The 21,119-nt window shown below is 43.4% G+C and overlaps 1 protein-coding gene and 1 long non-coding RNA gene across 7 annotated transcripts in view; both read left to right on the forward strand.

Moving 5' to 3' along the window:
- The window catches only part of LOC147379360 (uncharacterized), a 139,207-nt gene that overhangs the window by 106,700 nt on the left and 11,388 nt on the right, over nt 1–21,119 (forward strand). For 2 of the 6 annotated variants that reach the window (XR_015133101.1, XR_015133110.1), the window contains exon 2: nt 20,904–20,985. This is a non-coding gene — a long non-coding RNA (uncharacterized LOC147379360). Of the gene's footprint in view, nt 1–6,947; nt 7,750–18,815; nt 19,230–20,903; nt 20,986–21,119 lie in introns of those variants that run through there. The other 4 variants (XR_015133090.1, XR_015133109.1, XR_015133113.1 and 1 more) reach the window with 4 other exon arrangements.
- On the forward strand, nt 8,902–13,005 carry LOC147379362 (uncharacterized). The gene is made up of 2 exons (XM_086317661.1): nt 8,902–10,514; nt 12,104–13,005. The coding sequence occupies exon 1, from the start codon at nt 9,020–9,022 to the stop codon at nt 10,241–10,243; it is 1,224 nt and encodes a 407-aa protein (XP_086173787.1). The 5' UTR covers nt 8,902–9,019; the 3' UTR covers nt 10,244–10,514; nt 12,104–13,005.

A 21,119-nucleotide genomic window follows, 5' to 3' on the forward strand; every position in this document is an offset into this window, starting at 1 on the left:
TTCTGTTGAAAATGGAAAAATTCCCCCAGGCCAACTGCTCATCTAGAAAAGACACTCACATCTGTATGTAAGTAACTGTAAAGTGAGGCAGATGTCACAAGAGGCTCCTGGGAAAGTTGCAAATGAAGGGGGTTGTGAGGAGGTGGTGGTGCCATTGTCACAGATGACTTCAGGCAGAAGGTGGCCAGGGTCTTAAACAGCAACTCAGCTCAAAATCTTTCCTCTGCTCATTCTTACTCCATTCTCCTCTGCACCAGCCTCTCCTCTTCCAACAGATACCTTGTGTGTGTGAATGTGTGTGTGTGCGCCTATCACCCTTCAGAACTAAGTCATAGCTAGGGGTTGATCAGAAGTCAAGAGGGAGGTAGACATAGGGGAAAAAACAAACAAACAAAAAAAGCACAAAGGACAGGACATTGAAGAGAAAGACAAAATGCTCCAGAGAGACAGGCAAAGGGCTCAAGGCAGGGGCAGCAAATACCTGCTGCAGGTTCCCCTTTCAAGGTGTAACTTGGGGCGGGCCCAGGAGCAAGGGTATCATGCAGGTAAAACACATCTACACCAAGACACGTCCGTGCTTAGGGCTCCAAGTAAGCATGGACCTTCTATTGGCCACGTGACAGCTATAGTGCAGAGAAGAAGAGTTTCTTTCGTGATGACCAGCCCAGGGAGGAAGCAACACTCCCAGCAAATTCGAAGCTTTGAGCTCAGGCTCACTTGGTTTGAATCATCACATTTCATGTATGTTGAGAAAGCAGGAAAAGACTCATCCTTCTTAAAATAGGGAATAGAATGAACTTTTGTTCTTTCAACATTCCTAATAGTCTCCTGTTGTAAGCATGAGATTGGGTGGAACAGACCTGGGGCCACAGTCCTTCAAGGACACAGCCCCACCTTTGTTGTTTAGTCGCTAAGTCATGTCCAACTCTTTGTGACCCCATGGACTGTAGCCCACAAGGCTTCTGTGTCCTTGAAATTCTCCAGGCAAGAATACTGGAGTGGGTTGCCATTTCCTCCTCCAGGGGCTCTTCCCAACCCAGAGACTGAAACTGTGTCTTCTGTTTGGCAGGCAGATTCTTTACCACTGAGCCACCAGGGAATCCCCACATTACAACTTGACATCATCAACAACAGAAACCCAAAAGGACCCAAACCATGCTGAGAACAAGCCAGCAGGCCTCTTCTGTTCTCTTACTGACACCACTCCCTCCTGCATGGTCCCCTGCCTGTAACCTGTCCATGCCCACCTCGCCCTCCAAGCTTTCAAACTCTGCCCTCCAGAAAGACTGGGACTATCCAAGGGTAATTTAATCTAAATTCCTCCCTTCCTTACTGTAGAGTGGAAATAATAAAGATTATAGAAATGAGAGGATCTCATGAGATGATATTTATAAATGATTTTATGTATGTAAATGATTATAGGTGAGGCCATCTGCACATGTTTAATTTTCTCTAGCATACAACAGTTCTTTAGCCCCCTTGCTGCTGTGACTTTGGATTTGCTGTGTCTCCCCTGATTGGTGTGGCTCCCCTGATAGCTCAGTTGGTAAAGAATCCATCTGCAATGCAGGAGACACTGGTTCAATTCCTGGGTGGGGAAGATCCACTGGAAAAGGGATAGGCTACCCGCTCTAGTATTCTTGGGCTTCCCTTGTGGCTTAGCTGGTAAAGAATCCACCCGCAATGCAGAAGACCTGGATTTGATCCCTGGGTTGGGAAGATCCCCTGGAGAAGGGAAAGGCTACCCATTCCAGTATTCTGATCTGGAGAATTCCATGGACTGTATAGTCCATGGGGTCACAAAGAGTTGGACACAGCTGGGCAACTTTCACTTTCACTTTTCAGATGGTTCCAAATACTTTGTCATAAAGATGGGATGTAATAGTCTTTGAGCATATCTGGTCTCCTTGGATCTCCACCATCACATATGGCCTTTTATAGGTGTGCAAGTGTACACAAGGCCTCTCATAGGTGTGCAAGTGCAAACACACACACATGCTCTCAGTCCTGCAACACTGAGCCTGCTTCCCTCCAAACTCTGCTCTCCATCAGAAACTGCAGAAGGGAGTGTTTCTCTTTGCGTTTAAGGATCAGAATCATTCACTAAAGAAGCTTTCATTTTACATGCATAAGTGAAGGCCAGAAAGGCCACACAGCTAAGCTTGAACCAGTTCAGAGAGGTCCAGACCCAGCTGGAATCCAGGCCTCCTCTTCCCCTGCCACCCCACACCCACACTGCCTCATGCTGGCTTCTGGGTTTTAGTCTGGGGTCTAATTACCTGGAGGAGGGTATGGCAACCCACTCCAATATTCTTGCCTGGAGAACCCAATGGACAGAGAAGCCTGGTGGGCTACAGTCCATAGGATTGCAAAGAGTCAGACATGACTGAGACAACGCAGCATACACACACGCTAAGGTGAACCCAAATGCCAGCATCATTGGCCATATAAGCTATTTTAAGGGAGAAGCTTTGTGTAAATTATGCTTGTTTGGGTTTAATGCAACACTGATTCCAACAGACGGCAATGAAGAACTTTATTCCCACAAATGGATGAGGAACGCAGTTTACGCTCTTCAGTGATTTACAAATTTTTTTAAACAACTCAATTTTTAATATATTAATAGACTCATTCAACCATCACCAACATAAAGTTTTAGAATATTTCCATCATACCCAAGATTTCTCTATGTCCATCTAAGGTGAATCCCTGTGCCCACCCCCAGCCCTAGGCAACCACTGATCTTCCATGTCTCTACAGATTTGCTTATTTCTGGAAATTCACACAAATTGAATCATACAATATGAATCTTTTGTGTCTGGTTTCTGTAATGTAAACAAAACATGTTTGAGGATCATCTCTGTTGTAGCATGGTTCAGTATTTTGTTCCTGCTCATTACTGAGCAGCATTCTACTATATGGGTGAGTCATATTGTGCTGATGGACACTTGGATTACTACAGGTTTTGTTCTGATCTAACCAATGTTTAGATCTAAGAAGAAAACTGTTTTCTTCTGAATGACATTTATTTTTCCCTCTTTGTCTGAATAAAAAGAAATCTGAAATCTAACTTTATTCATTCATTCATCTGACCCCAAATATATTACACTATGGCTCCTAACCAGGTACAGCGGAGGCTCTGTGGAAGGATACTGAAATAAACATGTGTGATGTACCATCAGATCAAAACAAATAGGTCTGGTCCATCCACACTGGGACATTCACAGACAGTCCAACAACCGGAAGTTAAAGAGAATAAATTTTAAGAAGACCTGCTTATTTCTGGGCTTCAAAATCACTGTGGATGGTGACTGCAGCTGTGAAATTAAAAGACACCTGCTCCTTGGGAAAAAAGCTATGACAAACCTAGACAGCATATTAAAAACTGAGACATCACTTTGCTGACAAAGGTCCAACTAGCCAAAGCTATGGTTTTTCCAGTAGTCATGTATGGATGTGAGAGTTGGACCATAAAGAAAGCTGAGCACTGAAAAATTGATGCTTTTGAATTGTGCTGGAGAAGACTTTTGAGAGTCCCTTGGACAGCAAAGAGATCAAACCAGTCAATCCTAAAGGAAATCAGTCCTGAATACCCATTGGAAGGACTGATGCTGAAGCTGAAGCTCTAATAGTTTGGCCATCTGATGCGAAGAGCCGACTCATTGTAAAAGATCCTTTTGCTGGGAAAGATTGAGGGCAGGAGAAGGGGGCAACAGAGGATAAGATGGTTGAATGGCATCATTGACTCAAAGGACATGAATTTGAGCAAATATGAGAGATAATGAAGGACATGGAAGCCTGGCATGCTGCAGTCCATGGGGCCACACAGAATTGGACATGACTTAGTGACTGAACGATACCTTACTTCTGACTCTAAATGTGAAGACTTAATAAAATCATGAAGGTGGTTGAAGCAGAACAGTGGTTCCCAGATCTGGCTGATGTTTTTTCAAGACCTTCTTCCAGATATTCTGATTTACAAAGCAGATAGGCATGAAAAGTTATGTGTTTTTAAGCCCCCCAGGTGAATCTGATAAACCTGATGTCAGGAATGGGTTTGTCTTGTCACTAGACAACCTTTGATGTCCCTTGCAAGATAAAGCACCCTCATCACCGTGGGAGACAGCCAAGGGCAACAGAACCAGCTCCTGTTGGGCCCTTTATCAGCTGAAGCCAGAGCTGGGAGCCCTGTGAGTTTTGAAAGCAGTCTATTTGGAAATAGAGGTGGGCCTTCTATTCTGCTTATGGGCCTCAAAACATGTTTTCTATACACATATGTATCCAAACACTGGTAATATGTATATATATATCAACCAAAGGCAATTATCAACATGAAGATTAGAAAATGCTATTATGCCATTTCCAAAAAAGAGCCATTATTTCAGTCTTTTAGAAAACACCATATGTGGTGAATACACTCTTGAGGAAACATATCAACATTTATAGTTATAGAACAGAAAGCAACGGGATGCATAATATTGCTAATCTGCTTTACTAGAAAGTAATTAGAACACGGAGCATTGGCTTATATTCCCTTTTCAGGGAATCATTTTAACTGAGAGCCAAATAGCTCTGTGACTTAGATAAAAAGTTATTAAAACTGTCAAGGCCCATACACACTTAAGGATAAAAGTAAACTGTAGCTGATGCCTTCTTTCCATTGGACATGTGCTTGTGAATTCAAAATTATTAAGTTCCAAATGAGTCATTTGGTTAGTTTTGATGGAAATGTCTGAGATGCTTTTTGGATGCTATTTCTGAAATAGAAATGATGATGTATTTCTACTGATTATTGGCAGATTTGTGTTTACGTATGAACCCCTAAAGAATTCTCTCCAGGAATATGCCATCTTAGTAGACATCTTAGGATAAAGGTCTTCAGCACCAATGTTCTCCTTTGGGTTCCTGCATCATCACTGTCAAAGCCATTCTTTGGACATTTTCTGTATATTCCTGATTTATTACAATGTAGGTGTTTTTGTTTTTTGTTAAGCACTTCCTGGTAGACAATTGTTTTCAAGCTATGTCCTCTCTCCAGGTTAGAAAGAAGGGACTGTTAGACTGTCCATGTCGACATTGGTGCGCCATTACCTAAAGTGTCACCCTGGCTCTCCTCCTTGGGGGGACAGGGTTTTGGTGTGATCAGAGGAGTCCACTGGGTCTGTAAACCCACCAAGTGAGTGTTTACCTTGTTCATGAATTTATGGTTGGGATCAGCATGCTTAGTCAGTGGCTGTAATGCCCACATTGGATCCTCAGTCTGTGAAATAAGGGATGGTGGGGAAGGTCAAATTGAAACTTCTGGAACAGTCAACCCCCCAATTTAAAAAACTATCATATCTCAGGGGGTGGGGGAATGGTAGGAATCAGTGCCACCTTTAAGGATCTAAAGGACGAAGGGGTGGTGGTCCCATTAGATCTCATTTGATTCTCTAGCTTGACCCGTGGGGGTAGGGAAACAGATGGGTTCTAAAGAGAACCCTCCTACAATGTTGATAGAAATGTAAATTTGTGCAGCTACTATGGAAAACGGTATGGGGGTTCCTTAAAATGCTAAAAATAGAGTTGCCATATGATCCATCGATCCCACTCCTGGACATATATCCAGGAAACAAACAAACTATTCAAAAAGATACCTGCACCTCAATGCTCACAGCAGCACTATTTCCAGCCAAGACATGGAAACAACCTAATGTCCATCAACAGGTGAATGGACAGAGAAGGTGTGGGGTATGCATTTATACAGTGGAATAACACTCAGCCATAAAAAGAATGAAGTAATGCTATTTGCAGTAACTTGGATGGATTTAAAAATCATCATACTAACTAAAGTCAGAAAGATAAATATGATGTAATATCACTTACATGTGTAATCTAAAAATATGATACAAATGAACCTATTTACAAGGTAGCAACAGACTCACAGACATAGAAAACAAATTTATGGTTACCACCAGGGGCGGTAAAGGATACATTAGGAGCTTGGGATGAACAGATACACACTACCATATATAAAGTAGATCAATAACAAGGACCTACTGTATGGCAGGGGGAACTACATTCAACATCTTGTAATAACCTATAGTGTAAAAGAATCTGAAAATAAATATGTATAACTGACTCACTCTGCTGTATATCTGAAACTAATACTACACTGTAAATCAACTATTCTTCAATAAAAAGTTGGTTTGAAAAAAAAGAAACAGCAGAGGGGTTTTAGAGTAGACCTTTAAAGATCCAACCAGGTAACTGCCCCAGTTGCAGTCACTAAATGGTATTTTTCTAGAGCAGATGAAAACAGCCTCAGGTAATCACTTGGTATGTGACTACTCATTTGGCATATGTGGTAATTTTTTTTCTATTCTAATCATAAACAAGCATGAGAAACAATTTGCATTCACATGAATGCGTCGCACTGTACATTTACAATTTGCCCAAGAGCTATATATATCTGGACTATCTAGATCTCCCACAAAGAATCACATTCATTCACTACACACATAACAGCTAGGCTGGATAAATGAGAAAGCAACCCACTCCAGTCCTCTTGCCTGGAAAATCCCATGGGCGGAGAAGCCTGGTAGGCTGCAGTCCATGGGGTCGGGAAGAGTCGAACACAACTGAGCAACTTCCCTTTCCCTTTTCCCTTTCATGCACTGGAGAAGGCCATGGCAACCCAATCCAGTGTTCTTGCCTGGAGAATCTCAGGGACGGGGGAGCCTGGTGGGCTGCCGTCTATGGGGTCACACAGAGTCAGACACGACTGAAGCAACTTAGCAGTAGCAGCATACTCAAGGCCTTGGTAAGACCCATGCGCCCCAGAAGGTGGTAGACAAGCCTTACAAAGATTCAAGGGGCTACATCAGGAAACATTTTGGTGTCCAGTGGTGTTAGGCATGCCAATAAATCCTCTCCAAAGTAAAAGAATGATTGCAACTTACCTTCTACCCTGAAATAGGAAGTGCAGTGCATTCAGGCTCTGATGGCAGCATATTCCATACTTGGGAACACTGCTCCAGTCTCTGTACCAGGTGACATGACGTACTGCCAGCCTTGAGTGGGGCTACAGGAAGGATAGAGTTCCTCCACAGGTCCAAACTGGTGGTACACCCCTGCCTCCTGAGTCTTACGAACCAGCAGAACCTACAGTGGTAAAGACATCATGGTAGGAGGAGATGCTGTGTGGAGTGTACAGAAGCCTCAGTGGAGGATCACAACACAAGTCCATGCAGCAAGGCCATGCCATGGCAGGGAAGTGAGAGAGTCATTTCCTAGGCAGGTTGATAGGGAGTCTAGGGGTCCCCAAGGAGAGAGGAGTCTGGAATTCTCAAGGAGGAAGAAAAGACAAACTTTTTTTCTTTCTCCACATTCCTTTGGATTATATAACAATAATGTATCCTGCCTAAGGACAGTCTCTGAATCAAACCTTCTGGCTAATTCTGTTATCTTAAAATGTAAATTATGGGAGGTCTTTACAACCTCCAGACATTCTTTGGAGTATATAACTTCATTGTTAACACTAGCAAGCGGGTACTCTTTCTGCCCCCTTCTGATGCCTATGTCAGAAGCTTTCTCTATCTCCTTTATACTTTAATAAAACTTTATTACACAAAAGCTCTGAGCGATCAAGCCTCGTCTCTGGCCCCGGATTGAATTCTTCTCCTCCGGGGACCAAGAATCCCAGTGTATTCGCGTGATTCAACAACAACCTTTCATCTTGGGGGCTCATCCGGGATCCTTCAGGACAAGGTAAGGATGCTTGGAGCTTTAGTTCTTTGTTCTCTTAGTGAACACGTTTTCTGCTGTGCTTTACTAACTCTGCTGTGTGCTTGTGTGAATGAATGGCATGCCCTGCGTGAAGCAAGTAAGGAGCCCTGTTCTGCGGTTCCACGGTGATCTCATAGGGCTTATGGCAGAAACCTGTCGGGGCATTATACCAACCTGCCAATGCCAAGAGGCACCCAATGTCTCCTTCAGGAACTGACCAGAAATGGGCAAAGCGTGTGGACCGAACTCTCCTTTCTCGGTCAAACTTTTCGGTCTCTTTGACCATTTCATAACTCCTTGGGAATTAGAAGTACTAACCTAATCTATCGGATCATAGACTTTCAAGGGACTTGTGATCTATACTGTTATTGTGTACTGTGGCTTAGGTCCCAAACTTGGATTGGTAGCCAATAAAGCACCTAGCTTCGCTAGGAATTGAAAGTTCAGAAGCTAGATGGAGCTCTAGCTCCCAGAACATCTCTGAGGTTAAAAGGTTACTCAGATTGGGATTGCAATGGGTTTTTTTCTTTGGTAACGCTGGCTCTTAGTAGATCAGAAGAGGCTGTTATCCTGGTGTGGTGATGCTTGGAAAGAACATCTCAGTTTTATGTTCGCGTCGGTCTTATTGTGGTCAGGAAATACTCAGGGTCGTGCACAGGCACTCAGGTGACGAATGTTTCCCACAGTGGTCTTAGCTTGGGAGGCATTCTGGAAGGTTACTCTAATTCACCCCAGGTGACATCAGAGGCAAGCAAGGTTAAGGGTGAAGAGCTGGACGTCAAGTAGGGATGCTATCAAGTCTACTCCTGGTACATCCCCACCCCATCTCGGTGGCAGAACCGGGAGGGACGAGTACGGTAAGGGACACACTAAGTCTGACCAGGAAGGAAAAGCTTTTGGTGTAACGTCTGTCTACACCCCCATCTAGAGCAGGGAGGGACGCTTCCAGTAGAAAAATGGCCTTGGTCACTTTTTTTCTCTCTTACAGATGGGAGCTAACAATTTCAGCCTCACTCCTTTGAACTGTATCCTGAAAAACTGGGATAGATTTGATCCCTAGGGCTTAAAGAAGACACACCTGGTCTTCCTATGTGATACTGCATGGCCACGGTATCCATTGAAGGATGCCGAACGGTGGCCAGTTGGAGGGTCTCTTAAGTATAATACTGTTCTACAATTAGACCGGTTCTGTAAGGAACAAGGGAAATGGGTAGAAGTAGCATATGTGTTGCCCTTTTTCTCTCTGCGAAATATGCCAGACTTATGTCCTAAAGGTTTAGATTTGGGCGTGAAACCTTCAGCTCCCTCCTGTCCTCTTACTTTGCCCCCGTACTGGGGACTCCAAACTGGGATTCAAACTGCCCACATGGAGGTCCAAACAACTCCTGTCTCAGTACGACCTCAGACTACTCTGATTTCGGTAGAAACTCAGACCATCGAAGTAAGAGATGAGATGGAGGAGAGGAGACAAAGAGAAGAGGAAAAACAGGTTTCTCCAATCTATCCCTGGGATCATATGTGCAGAGCAGCCAAAGAGACTGAGGAACAGCCACACAAGCTGTTGCCTCTTTATGAAACACCCACCAGGAGAAATAATCAGTCTGTGAGAGTTAATAAGCCTTTCTCTTATCAAGAAATACAAAGAATCAAGGAGGATCTGGGAGACTATTTAGAGGACCCAGAAAAATATATTAGAGCTTTTAAAGGTGTTACTCTGCTTTATGACCTCACTTGGAAGGATGTGATATATATCTTGGGACAAACGCTGACTCCCGAGTCAAAGACTCGAGTTTTGGGGAAAGCAGTTGCTTATGGAGATGAATGGCTTGGTAATGAATCAGTAGGGAAGAGGGAGAACGAGATAGCGGCCCTCCCCACTGGGAATCAGGCGGTCCCAACTATAGAACCAGACTGGGACTACAACACAGCTAAAGGAAGATGGGATCAGAGTCATTTTGTTAGATGTATTCTTGAAGGACTTAGGCAGGCGCGTTCTAAGCCTTTAAACTATGGCAAATTGGCAGACATAGAACAGGAGGAGAAGGAAGCTCCTGGTAAATTCCTAGATAGACTGAGAGAAGGCCTTCGCAGATTCACTGAGATTGATCCCGAAAGTGAAGAGGGAAAAGTGATCTTAAAGGATAGATTTCTCACTCAGTCGGCTCCAGATATCCACCGTAAGCTATTAAAACAGGCATATGGACCACATCAGTCTTTAGATACTCTGTTACAACTGGCTCTGACAGTCTATTATGGTAGGGAATATGAGGAAAAGAAAGAAAGGCAAAAAAAGACAAAGGAAAAGGCGGAAGCCTTCGCCATGGCTATGAAAAACGTTCTTAAACAGCCTGAGAAAAATGCCCAGAGGGGCCCAGGTGAAAAGGGATGGGCTTGCTATTACTGTGGAAAGGAGGGGCAACTCAAGCGGTATTGCCCTAAGGCATCTAAGCCGCCCCCGGCTCCATGTCCGGTCTGAAAAGGACCACACTGGAAGAGAGACTGCCCCCAGAGGTGTAGGTCTCTGGGGTCGGATTCTCAAGACAATCAGGACTGAAGGTGCCCGGGGGTCCCTACACAAGCTCTGTCCTAATTACACCTGAGGAACCCCGGGTATTAATAATTGTGTGGGGCCAATCCGTCGATTTCCTTTTAGATACTGGGGCAACTTATTCTGTGCTTACTGAAGCCCCTGGCCCACTTTCTTCCCGATCTGCTTGCATAATGGGACTGTCTGGACGAGCCAAAAGGTATTATTTCACTTATTCTTTATCTTGCAACTGGGATTCTGTGCTGTTTTCACACGAGTTTCTGAGTTCACCCCTTTTGGGAAGGGATATACTGAGCAAGGTCCATGCCTCTGTTTTCATGAATATGGAGCCCTTCCTTTCTCTCCCTTTAGTTGAACAAAATGTAAATCCTGGAGTATGGGCTGATGGAAAATCTGTGGGTCGAGCACAAAATGCTATTCCTGTAGTTGTTAAGCTCAAAGACCCACATGTATATCCACATAAGAAGCAGTATCCACTGAAACCTGAAGTTAAGGAAGGGCTAAAACCCATCATCGAAAATTTAAAGGAGCAGGGACTATTAATTCCCTGTAACAGTCCTTGCAACACTCCTATTTTGGGTATAAAGAAATCGAATGGTAAATGGAGACTAGTTCAAGATTTACGAATAATAAATGAGGCTGTAGTTCCTTTACACCCCCGTGGTGCCTAATCCTTATAGTCTATTGTCTGAAATTCCTGAACGGGCCAAATATTTCTCAGTAATTGATTTAAAGGATGTCTTCTATTTAGTGCCTTTGGCAGAAGAAAGTCAATTTCTATTTGACTTTGAAGACCCTACACAGCCAGCTTCTCAGTTAACCTGGACAGTTTTGCCCCAGGGATTTTGTGACAGTCCTCACTTATTCGGACAAAGTTTGTCACGGGATCTACAAAACTTTAATAGCTCTGAAGCAGTGGTGTTACAATATGTAGATGATATTTTGCTCTGTGCTGAGACAGAGGAAGTTTGTTCGCAAGCCTCAGAAGATTTCTTAAACTTTCTGGCAGACTGTGGTTACAAGGCATCAAGAGAAAAGGCTCAGCTTTGTCAACAATCGGTTAGATATCTGGGCCTAATCATATCAGAAGGGACTAGGGCCATAGGCCCTGGGAGAATTAAACCTATACTAAATCACCCCCTACCTATATGACTTTAAGACAATTGAGAGGATTTTGGGGAATCACAGGTTACTGTCGCATTTGGATTCCGGGTTACAGGGAACTTGCCCAGCCTTTATATAAACTTATAGCTGAAACTCAGCAGGCCCAAACCGACAAACTGGTTTGGTCTCCAGAAACTCAAAAGGCTTTTAAGGTTCTTCAGACTGCTCTCCTGCAAGCTCCAGCTCTGAGCTTGCCCACAGGGTCAGAATTTAATTTGTTTGTCACTGAAAGAAAAGGTGTGGCATTGGGAGTTTTGACACAACCCCGAGGGCCTCATCAGCAACCTATTGCTTATCTAAGCAGAGAATTAGATGTAGTTTCACGTGGGTGGCCCCACTGCCTAAGAGTAATTGGGGCAGTGGCTTTATTAGCACCTGAAGCTTTAAAAATAATTAATGGATGAAACCTTACTGTACTGACTTCTCATGATGTGAATGGAATCTCTAAGGTTAATATTTGGATGACAGACAGTAGGCTTCTTAAGTATCAGTCATTGTTGTTAGAAGGACCAGTAACTAAGCTTAAAGTTTGTGGAAATTTAAATCCTGCCATTTTCCTTCCTGAGAAGGAAGATGAAACACCTGATCACGATTGTTCTCAATTCCTAACTTTAAACTATGCAGCTCGGGAGGATCTAAAGGATAAACTCCTGGGTCTGTGGAGCACTCCCCTCTTCATCAGTGGAAGGCTTCCCATGGTGGACATCCCCACTTCAAGGAAAAGACTTTCTCCATGTCTGTGAATACCCTCGACAACAATCACATGCAATCCCTCTTCTTCATCTGATGACATTTACCAACCCTAAAATGGACTGGTGCAACACTTTGTACTTTAACTATGGACATAATGTGACTTTTAATTTTGATTCTGATTGTTTTGTTCTTGCTGTTTGCTCCCTGCATCTGTAACTGTATAACTGGATTTGTTTCTAACTGCATGAAAGCTTTTAAGTTACAAATGGTTGCTCAAACTCCTGCTACTGCTGTAGCTTCCTCCAGCTACTATTTGGGGCCCCTGGATCAGATATCCTCAATATGAGGATTAGGAGAATATGTTGCCTCACCAATTTAGGGACAACGCCCCTTGTCAGCTCGGAAACAGTTATGGAACGAGAACGACGCCCCTTTTCCCTAGGCAACATAATTCTCCTAAAAGAAAAGGGGGGAATGAGAGAGTCATTTCCTAGGCAGGTTGATAGGGAGTCTAGGGGTCCCCAAGGAGAGAGGGGTCTGGAATTCTCAAGGAGGAAGAAAGGACAATCTTTTTTTCTTTCTCCACATTCCTTAGGATTATTTAACAATAATGTATCCTGCCTAAGGACAGTCTCTGAATCAAACCTTCTGGCTAATTCTGTTATCTTAAAATGTAAATTATGGGAGGTCTTTACAACCTCCAGACATTCTTTGGAGTATATAACTTCATTGTTAACACTAGAAAGCGGGTGCTCTTTCTGCCCCCTTCTGATGCCTATGTCAGACGCTTTATCTATCTCCTTTATACTTTAATAAAACTTTATTACACAAAAGCTCTGAACGATCAAGCCTCGTCTCTGGCCCCGGATTGAATTCTTCTCCTCCGGGGGCCAAGAATCCTGGTGTATTCTTGTGATTCAACAACAACCTTTCAGAAGATCTAGACACCTTTTTAAAGACAGCTCCTCATTGACTCCTGAGCTCTGGGAGAGACAGAGTGCCTGGCCACAGGCAGCCATGCAGACCAACTGCTCAGCACGAGCTTGGGCTAGTCAGACCCACTGAGTAGGCCCAGCAGCTATTCACCACAAAATGGAAAGAGTCAAAAGCCAGCCAGAGAAGAGGACATAAGCAAGCTGTGTGGGCAAGCAGCTCAGACCCCTCATCAACCACTTTGCCGTTCACTCAGCTCAAGCCCATGGCCATTTGGGAAGTCAAGTCTGATCAGCTGACCACCATGCTTTAAGCATGGGTTGGCTCAGGGGGTGATACAAACTAGAAATGGATGGCAGCTGTGTCAGCCTCTCTTGAAAGTAGAGTTTCAGGGCCTCTGACTGCTTACAATAGGACCAGAAAATGGTCCAGCCCATGAAAGTTAAACACCAGCAGCATCTGATCCATGCTGAAAGGATTTATTTTTCAATGATGGATACCCAGGAGATGATCATTGTCACAGGGGTTCATTATCCAGCAGATGCAACTTTCTTATATTAACTGACAACCTGAAGGCCAGGCAGCTGGGCTACCCTCAAGCTAATTGTAAATGATATAATTCAGTGGCCCAGATCTCCTCAGTTTCTAATATCATCTTCTTTACCTACAGAGGGGATAAGGTTTTGATACTGGGTCACCTCATATCACAATACAAAACAGGTTTTGCCAGAAGCCTATAGCAGTCTAGGGTACAGGCAGGTCCTCAGCAATTTGCAGGAACAAATGCAAAGCTTCTGCCCATTTTAACTACATCAAGTGGCAAAACCTGGCTGCCACTTAAAATAACATACTTAAAGGGAAGACTGGTTCTTTGAAAAGAGGTAAACAAATGACTATCCCTTGGAAAACTTGTTCAAAAAAGGCATTACATTTTACATACAGGAAGACAAATACACAGTCATTTTAATTACACTACACCCAGGAATCTGGTCCAGCACCTACTTTTATAGGCAACTTAACTAGCTTTCTCTGATTATCACCTTTGCTGCTACAGTTTTGGAATGACCACTTCCCAAGCACAATCACATTCACATGTAACATGCTGCCCTGTGACTGCTCCTTGCTACACGACAGTGCTTTTTGCCAAGTCTGGCACATGGTGCCTCCTCTGGCTGCGTCGTCTTATCTAAACCTGGCAGGGATTGTACAGAACATTTCTGTTACCTGTCCAGGAGTCAGTGCCCACTGTGGGCCATTCTGCTTCCTTAATCCTGTCTTCTCTCAGCATATGGAAAGAATAGAAGAGCTTTTCCCAACCAACCCTGAGCAAAATTGTCAGCTAGTTTGAGAGAAACATAGAGCTGAAAGGAAACCTGGAATTCATCTAGACTAATCCTCACATTTTGCAAATTGAAAGTTCATTTCCTAAACAGTGGATGAGATGTCTACAAGTCCACGCAGCTTGACAGCAGTGTGTGCGATATGACAGTGCTCCCCGCCAGAGAGAAGGCATCAGCTGAAGTGCCTTAGAAACCCGCCCCCAGTGACTGCCTCCCACACAACCCCAGACCTTTTCTCTGGTGACCGACCCTCTGCTCCACCTTTGGCATCTCTCTAGTTAGTTCCAGCTGTTCCTCTTGTGTATGGTGTCAGCTGGGGTTCAGTCAAGAGGATAGTTAGGCCAGGTATTTAAAACAGAGGGGATTTCCACTACTGGGCAGGAGCAGAAGACAGACGTGTGTACACAGAGTGGGAAGGGGAGTGAGTGAGTGAAAGCCACTCAGTCATGTCAGACTCTTTACAACCCCATGGACTATAGCCCACCACGCTCCTCTGCCCATGGAATTCTCCAGGCAAGAATACTGGAGTGGGTAGCTGTTCCCTTCTCCAGGGGATCTTCCCAACCCAGGGATCAAATCTGAGTCTCCTGTATTGCAGGTAGATTCTTTACCATCTGAGCCACCAGGGAAGCCCCCAGGGGAAGATAAAGGTGGGATGAACTGAGAGAGTAGCACAGACATATATATATACTGCTGCTGCTAAGTTACTTCAGCCGTGTCCGACTCTGTGCGACCCCATAGATGGCAGCCCACCAGGCTCCGCCATCCCTGGGATTCTCCAGGCAAGAACACTGGAGTGGGTTGCCATTTCCTTCTCCAGTGCATGAAAGTGAAAAGTGAAAGTGAAGTTGCTCAGTCATGTCCGACTCTAGCGACCCCATGGAGTGCAGCCTACCAGGCTTCTCCATCCATGGGATTTTCCAGGCAAGAGTACTGGAGTGGGTTGCCATTGCCTTCTCCAATATATATACCACCATGTGTAAAATAGATAGCTCCTGGGAAGCTGCTGTATAACACAGGAAGCTCAGCTCAATGCTCTGTGATGATCTAGAGGAGTGGGATGGGGAGGGTGGAGGTGCAAGAGAGAGGGGATATATGTATACTCAAGACTGACTCACTTTGTTGTATAGCAGAAATGAACAATATTGTAAAGCAATTATCCTCCAATTTAAAATTTTAAAAAATAAAACAGAGGGAATTTAATTCAAGGACTTGGTTATATGGTTATTGGAACACTGAAAGAGCAAAAAGTAGCAGGCAGAAATGACCCAGAGATTACTCATTTCAGGAAGCAGCCACCATCACAGGTGAGAGGACCACAGAAAAGAAGTGGTGTCACTGGAGGCTGTGCAGTCACAGGAATGCTCCCCAGGATGTAGATGTGCCAACAGCCAAGGCTAGAACCCTCAGCTGGAGCCTTGTGACTGATACCCGAAACCATGAGGGAATTGCCACATGGTCATTGATGGACAAATCATTCCAATAGAACTTACTCTACTGCTAAAGAAAAATGGCTTATGAAAATAAACTCATTTACAACAGCTGAAAGCCTTGTTATGCTAATGAAAAATCATTTTTATGTAATCATTAAAACCAGTCCCTTAAGGATATATACTAGGCAAAACTTTGTAGCCTGGTTCTAATTACTGCATACAGTTAAAAGTAATCAAAAGCCATTTCTTCAAAAATATTCTGTAATTAAGATGGCTCATCAGTCAGATTTGACTTTTTCCCTATCCCAACTTGTCCAAATTAGTAAAGTTCTTACCAAGAGCAATGAATCAAGCCCATTATAATTACACTGACTGTGTTCAGCCTCATCCATCATAGGTCTGTAATCGTTTGACCTATAATTGCTTTAATCATTGCCTCAGGCTTTAGTAACAAGAATTGCTGCTATTTATTATGAGTTGATTATGTACCAGGTAAGTTATAAAAATTTTATTTGATTATTGCACCTTATCTGGGAAGTATTATTCCCATTTTAGAGATGAAGAAGCAGTTCTGAAAATATCCATCACTCACTTTCATAGAGATCTTTTTTAGGAGTTACTTTATGATTTCTAGTATTTATCTCTGTTCTCTATGCTATTACAGAGATTAGTGGAATTATCTAAAAAATAACCAAAAAAAAAAAAAAAAAAACGCATAGCAATAAAACTATCCAAAATAAAGCACATGGTGCATTTTTATTATAGTTGTGATAGCATCTGCATGCTCAGTTGCTTCAGTCATATCCAATTCTCTGCAACCCCATGGATTGCATCTTGCCAGGTTCATCTGTCCATGGGATTTCCCAGGCAAGAATACTGGAGTGGGTTGACATTTCCTCCTCCGGGGGATCTTCCCCATCCAGAGACTGAACCCATGTCTCCTGCATTGGCAGGCTAGTTCTTTACCACTGGGGCCACCACCTGTGTCTGCTAATTCCGTTACCACAACACTTTCTACTCTGTGTCTACTCATGAATTTTTCTTCTGGTTATAGGTCTTATTTTCCTACTGCTTTGAATGTCTGGTATTTGGGGCTGAATTTTGTTCCCAATAAGATAAGTTGAAGTCCTAACCTCTGGTGAGCTTCCCAGGTGGCACTAGTGGTAAAGAACCCACTTGCCAAAGCAGGAGACATAAGAGACATGGGTTGGATCTTCCCTGGGTTGGGAAAATCCCTTGGAGGAGGGCATGGCAATCCACTCCAATATTCTTGCCTGAAGAGTTCACATGGACAGAGGAGCCTGGCAGCCTGTGGTCTATAGGGTCACTAAGAGTCAGACAGGACTGAAGAGGCTTAGCACATTACACCTTGTACTTTAGAGTGTGATCTTATTTAGAAATAGGCTGGTTGTGGGTGTAATTATTTAAGATAAGGTCATACTGGACATGGGTGGACCCTTAATCCAATATGACTGGTGTCCTTAAAAGAGGACAGGGCAGAAACACACAAGGAGAGCATCACATGACAGAGGCAGAAGCTGGGATTCTACACTTAAAAGCCAAGGAGTGCCAGGGGTTGACAACCACCACCAGAAGCTCAGAAGCGGCAAGAAGAGGGCTCTACCCAGAGTCCTAGAGGGAGGACAGTCCTGCAGAGCCCTTGGTTTCATCCTTCTAGCCTCTAAGACTGTGACAGAATCCATTTCTGTTGCTGTAAGCCACCTAGTTTGTGTTCCTTAGTTACAGCATCCCTGGGAAACCAGCACACTTGCCAAGTTGGATTGCATGCTGGATATTGTGATTTTTGAATGTTTGGGTACTGGATTTAAGAAGTATTGGACTCGGTTCCAGCATGCAATTAAATTATTTTAGGAACAGTCTCATCTTGGTGAAATTTGTTTTTTTAAACTTCATTTTTTTTATTATTATTACTATTTTTTTTTTTTTTTTGGCCATGCCATGTGGCTTGCAGGATCTTAGTTTCCAAACCAGAGATCAAACCTGGCAGTGGATATGCAAAATCTTAACCATTGGACTGCCAAGGAATTCCCAAAACTTGTTTTCAAAGTTTTAGTCTAGTGCTAACACCCTTCTTTGCCCTCTACTCAATGCCCAGGTCTTACAAGGCTTCCCCACTCTGGCTGATGGGACCGTGAACTATTTCTAGCCCAGCATGAGCTCTGGGAAATATTTGACTTGTTGCTGTCAATGGGCTTTCCCCAGCCTCGGGGAGTTTTTTCTCAGACTTCTGCAGGTCAAGACTCAGCCAACCACTGGAGAGGACCCATCTGCCCATCTCAGGAATTCTCCGGGTCACACTCTCTTCTCTGGTCTTCTCTTCCACAAATTCTAGGCACTTTCTCTCTCAAAATTCCGATTTCTATCTTCTCTACTCAGCCAGATCTCTGGGCTCTGCAAACTGGAAACTGCCTTTCGGTGGTACATTGAGCCAATTGTGGAGTTCATTTTATTGATTTGATTGTTTTTTTCTCAAATATCACAGTCCTGCACTGCCCTTGGCTAATTCATGGGAGTCTTTGTTTCACATATTTTATCTGATTTTCTGGGTTTTGTTTTGTTTTGTTTTTTATGTTGAAGATAGCATCCAGTCCCTATTACAACATCATGGCTGGAAGGAAAGTATGCTATTTGTTTTTTTAAGTAAACAAGATATGGTGTTTTCAAGTTCCTTCTTCCCTACCCTTCTTAGTAACTGGAATGCACATCCCATGTCACTACTCCATACAGATGTGAAACGTATCACGTATCATTTTGGCACCAGTAGGTTTGCTGTGAAGTCTCCACAAAAGAGAAAACTAAAGAGTGAATCAGAGCCTGGCAGATCAGACCCAAGGAACCCCAATCTCAGTAAACATCTTAGGTTACTGATGACTGTAAGAGGCAAATGTAACAGAAACCTCATTTTGCTTTCTGAATGATTTCATGAGCCAAGCAGATGGCAGGCTTCCTCGCTAGTCAACAAGTGCAAACCCTGTGATTGCATCTTTGAGACAACCTTACCTTGGCACCATGTGGGACCAGGCAAAATGGGAAGCTGGGGAGACAGAAAACACTCAGACGACAAGTGAAAGCAGATGTCTTGCGTGGTGTATGGCGTGACCATCAGAAACTAGGAAATTAACATAAGCGTAAATTGGGCAAAAAGCAACCCTCTAGACTAAACACATGCTAAATTATAGAGAGTTTATAAATACGCCAAACTCTATGTTTTTATAGCAATTCATAAATTATAAGATATTCACACTTTTTTTTTCAAACCTACTCTATGCAGTCTTCTGTTTCACACCTGATGAAAATTCCATTTTCCAGACGTTCAGCCCAAATGCCCAGGTCAGTACTGGCCCTTTTCCTCTCATGCACCTCCCATCCAATTCAATCCAGCAAATCTAATAAGTTCTAACTATAAAACAGATCAAGATGTAACCATGCTTTAATACCCACTGTCTGAGTAACTCTCCACTCTCTCTGGATTCTTCCAAGAGCCTCCTAACTAGTGAACCTGCTTCCAACCCAGCATTCCAAGCCTTTTCAATCCAACCATCAAAATGGCCCTAATATAAATCAGATTATATCACTCCCCTGCTCAAAACCCAGTGATGGCTCCCTATTTGTCTCAGAGGAAAAGATAAAAATCCCTACAATAGTCTCTAAGATCCCATAGGAGCCAGCTATCCTGCCTGTTCTCCCTACCCTCATCTACCTTGACCTCTTTCCATAATTTCGTCATCTAGCATGCTATCTAATTGGGTTATGCCCCAATGCAGCCTAGCTTAGCAAACCAGCAGCCCTGGCTGATAAAATGATACATATGCCCTCAGCTACTGTATCTGGTAAGGACAGGTTTCCATACTGTTACTACTTACCTTGGGATTCCCAGGTTGTACTAGTGGTAAAGAATCCACCTACCAATGAAGGAGATGCAAGAGACTCAGGTCCAGGTTGGGAAGATCCCTGGAGTAGGAAATGACAACCTGCTCCAGGATTCTTGCCTGGAGAATCCTATGGACAGCCTGGTTGGTTACAGTCTATGGGGCTGCAGACAGTCGAGCACAGTCAAGCAGCTGCGCGCACACACTACCTACCTTAGCCAACAAGGTCAAACACAACTCCCCTTTTTGGTTGATAGCAATAATCTGTAGAGCAATTTGAGGTAGATGGGGGTGAATTGATGCCCCACACTTGCTATTTAAGTTATAACAAAAGCAAGACTAACGTGCATGTAGGTATGGATTGAGCAGTCATTAGCAAGCAGCACAAAACAGCTCTGATAAACTGTGTAAATTCAGAGAGGTTCTAGCTCCCTGGATCCCTTTAAAGTTACCCAGCAAGTTCTCTCAAGGCAGACACAACAACATTTCAAAGGCAATATTCTGTTAGTTGTTTTTGACGTCACCATGCAACCAGAACCCTAGGAAACCAATGGACAGAGGATCATGTGGGGAATGAGCCTGGGTTGCCTTCCCTATAGACAGAGACCATAGGCCTTCCCTGGTTTTTATACTTGGTCATGTCAGAGGTATAACCAGTTCTCTTATCTTAACCACCTCAAAGTTCACAAAGAAGAGCCCATTTCTAACATACACAGGTTCCCATTTTTATCAATAGCATAGTTCTGACGTTCAGTTTTAACGGTCTATCTAATTATCAAGAATAATTAGATTTTTTTTAAAAAGCTACAAGGGTACTTGGTTTTCTCAAGATACCAATAACACTTAAAGTAGCCACATTTAATATGAGACTGCTGTAGTCTAGAAGCTGATGACCCCTGATATGTGGATTCTCCATGGGGCAAATCTCTGGCCCTAGATTTAAAACTTGTGTTAACTAGCATATACTCATTTCACATGATCTGCAGAGAATATACTAAAGTAGATTACAGATCTTGTAGCACATGGCAATGGATTAACAGGCATCTCCACTGACAAACAGTTCAGAATCTACTATTTTCACCATAGCAAGCACCACAACACAGTAGGTTTTATTCTCCTTTTTTTTCCCCCACAGCCACAACTGTTGATCAATTTCTGGCATCATATAGCATGCCTGTAGGAGAAACTGAAAATCCAATCAAAGAATTGGAAAACAGGTATGTCACATCAAAATGTCATTAAGTGTGCGTAACTGTCCCCTTCTCACCAAAAACATGTATGTGGAAAGAAGTGATGTCAGAAAAATGACCTTTCTCTGAAATCAGAAAATTTGTAAGCTAGAACATATAGT

This window comes from Bos grunniens, chromosome 1 (assembly GCF_055505025.1).
Source record: "Bos grunniens cultivar Pamir isolate PY7600 chromosome 1, Bosgru_T2T1.0, whole genome shotgun sequence".
Lineage (NCBI taxonomy): Eukaryota > Metazoa > Chordata > Mammalia > Artiodactyla > Bovidae > Bos > Bos grunniens.

Bases quoted from the DNA above. Each gene is read 5' to 3' on its own strand.
- LOC147379362 (XM_086317661.1), top strand. From the start codon at position 9,020: ATGCCAGACTTATGTCCTAAAGGTTTAGATTTGGGCGTGAAACCTTCA.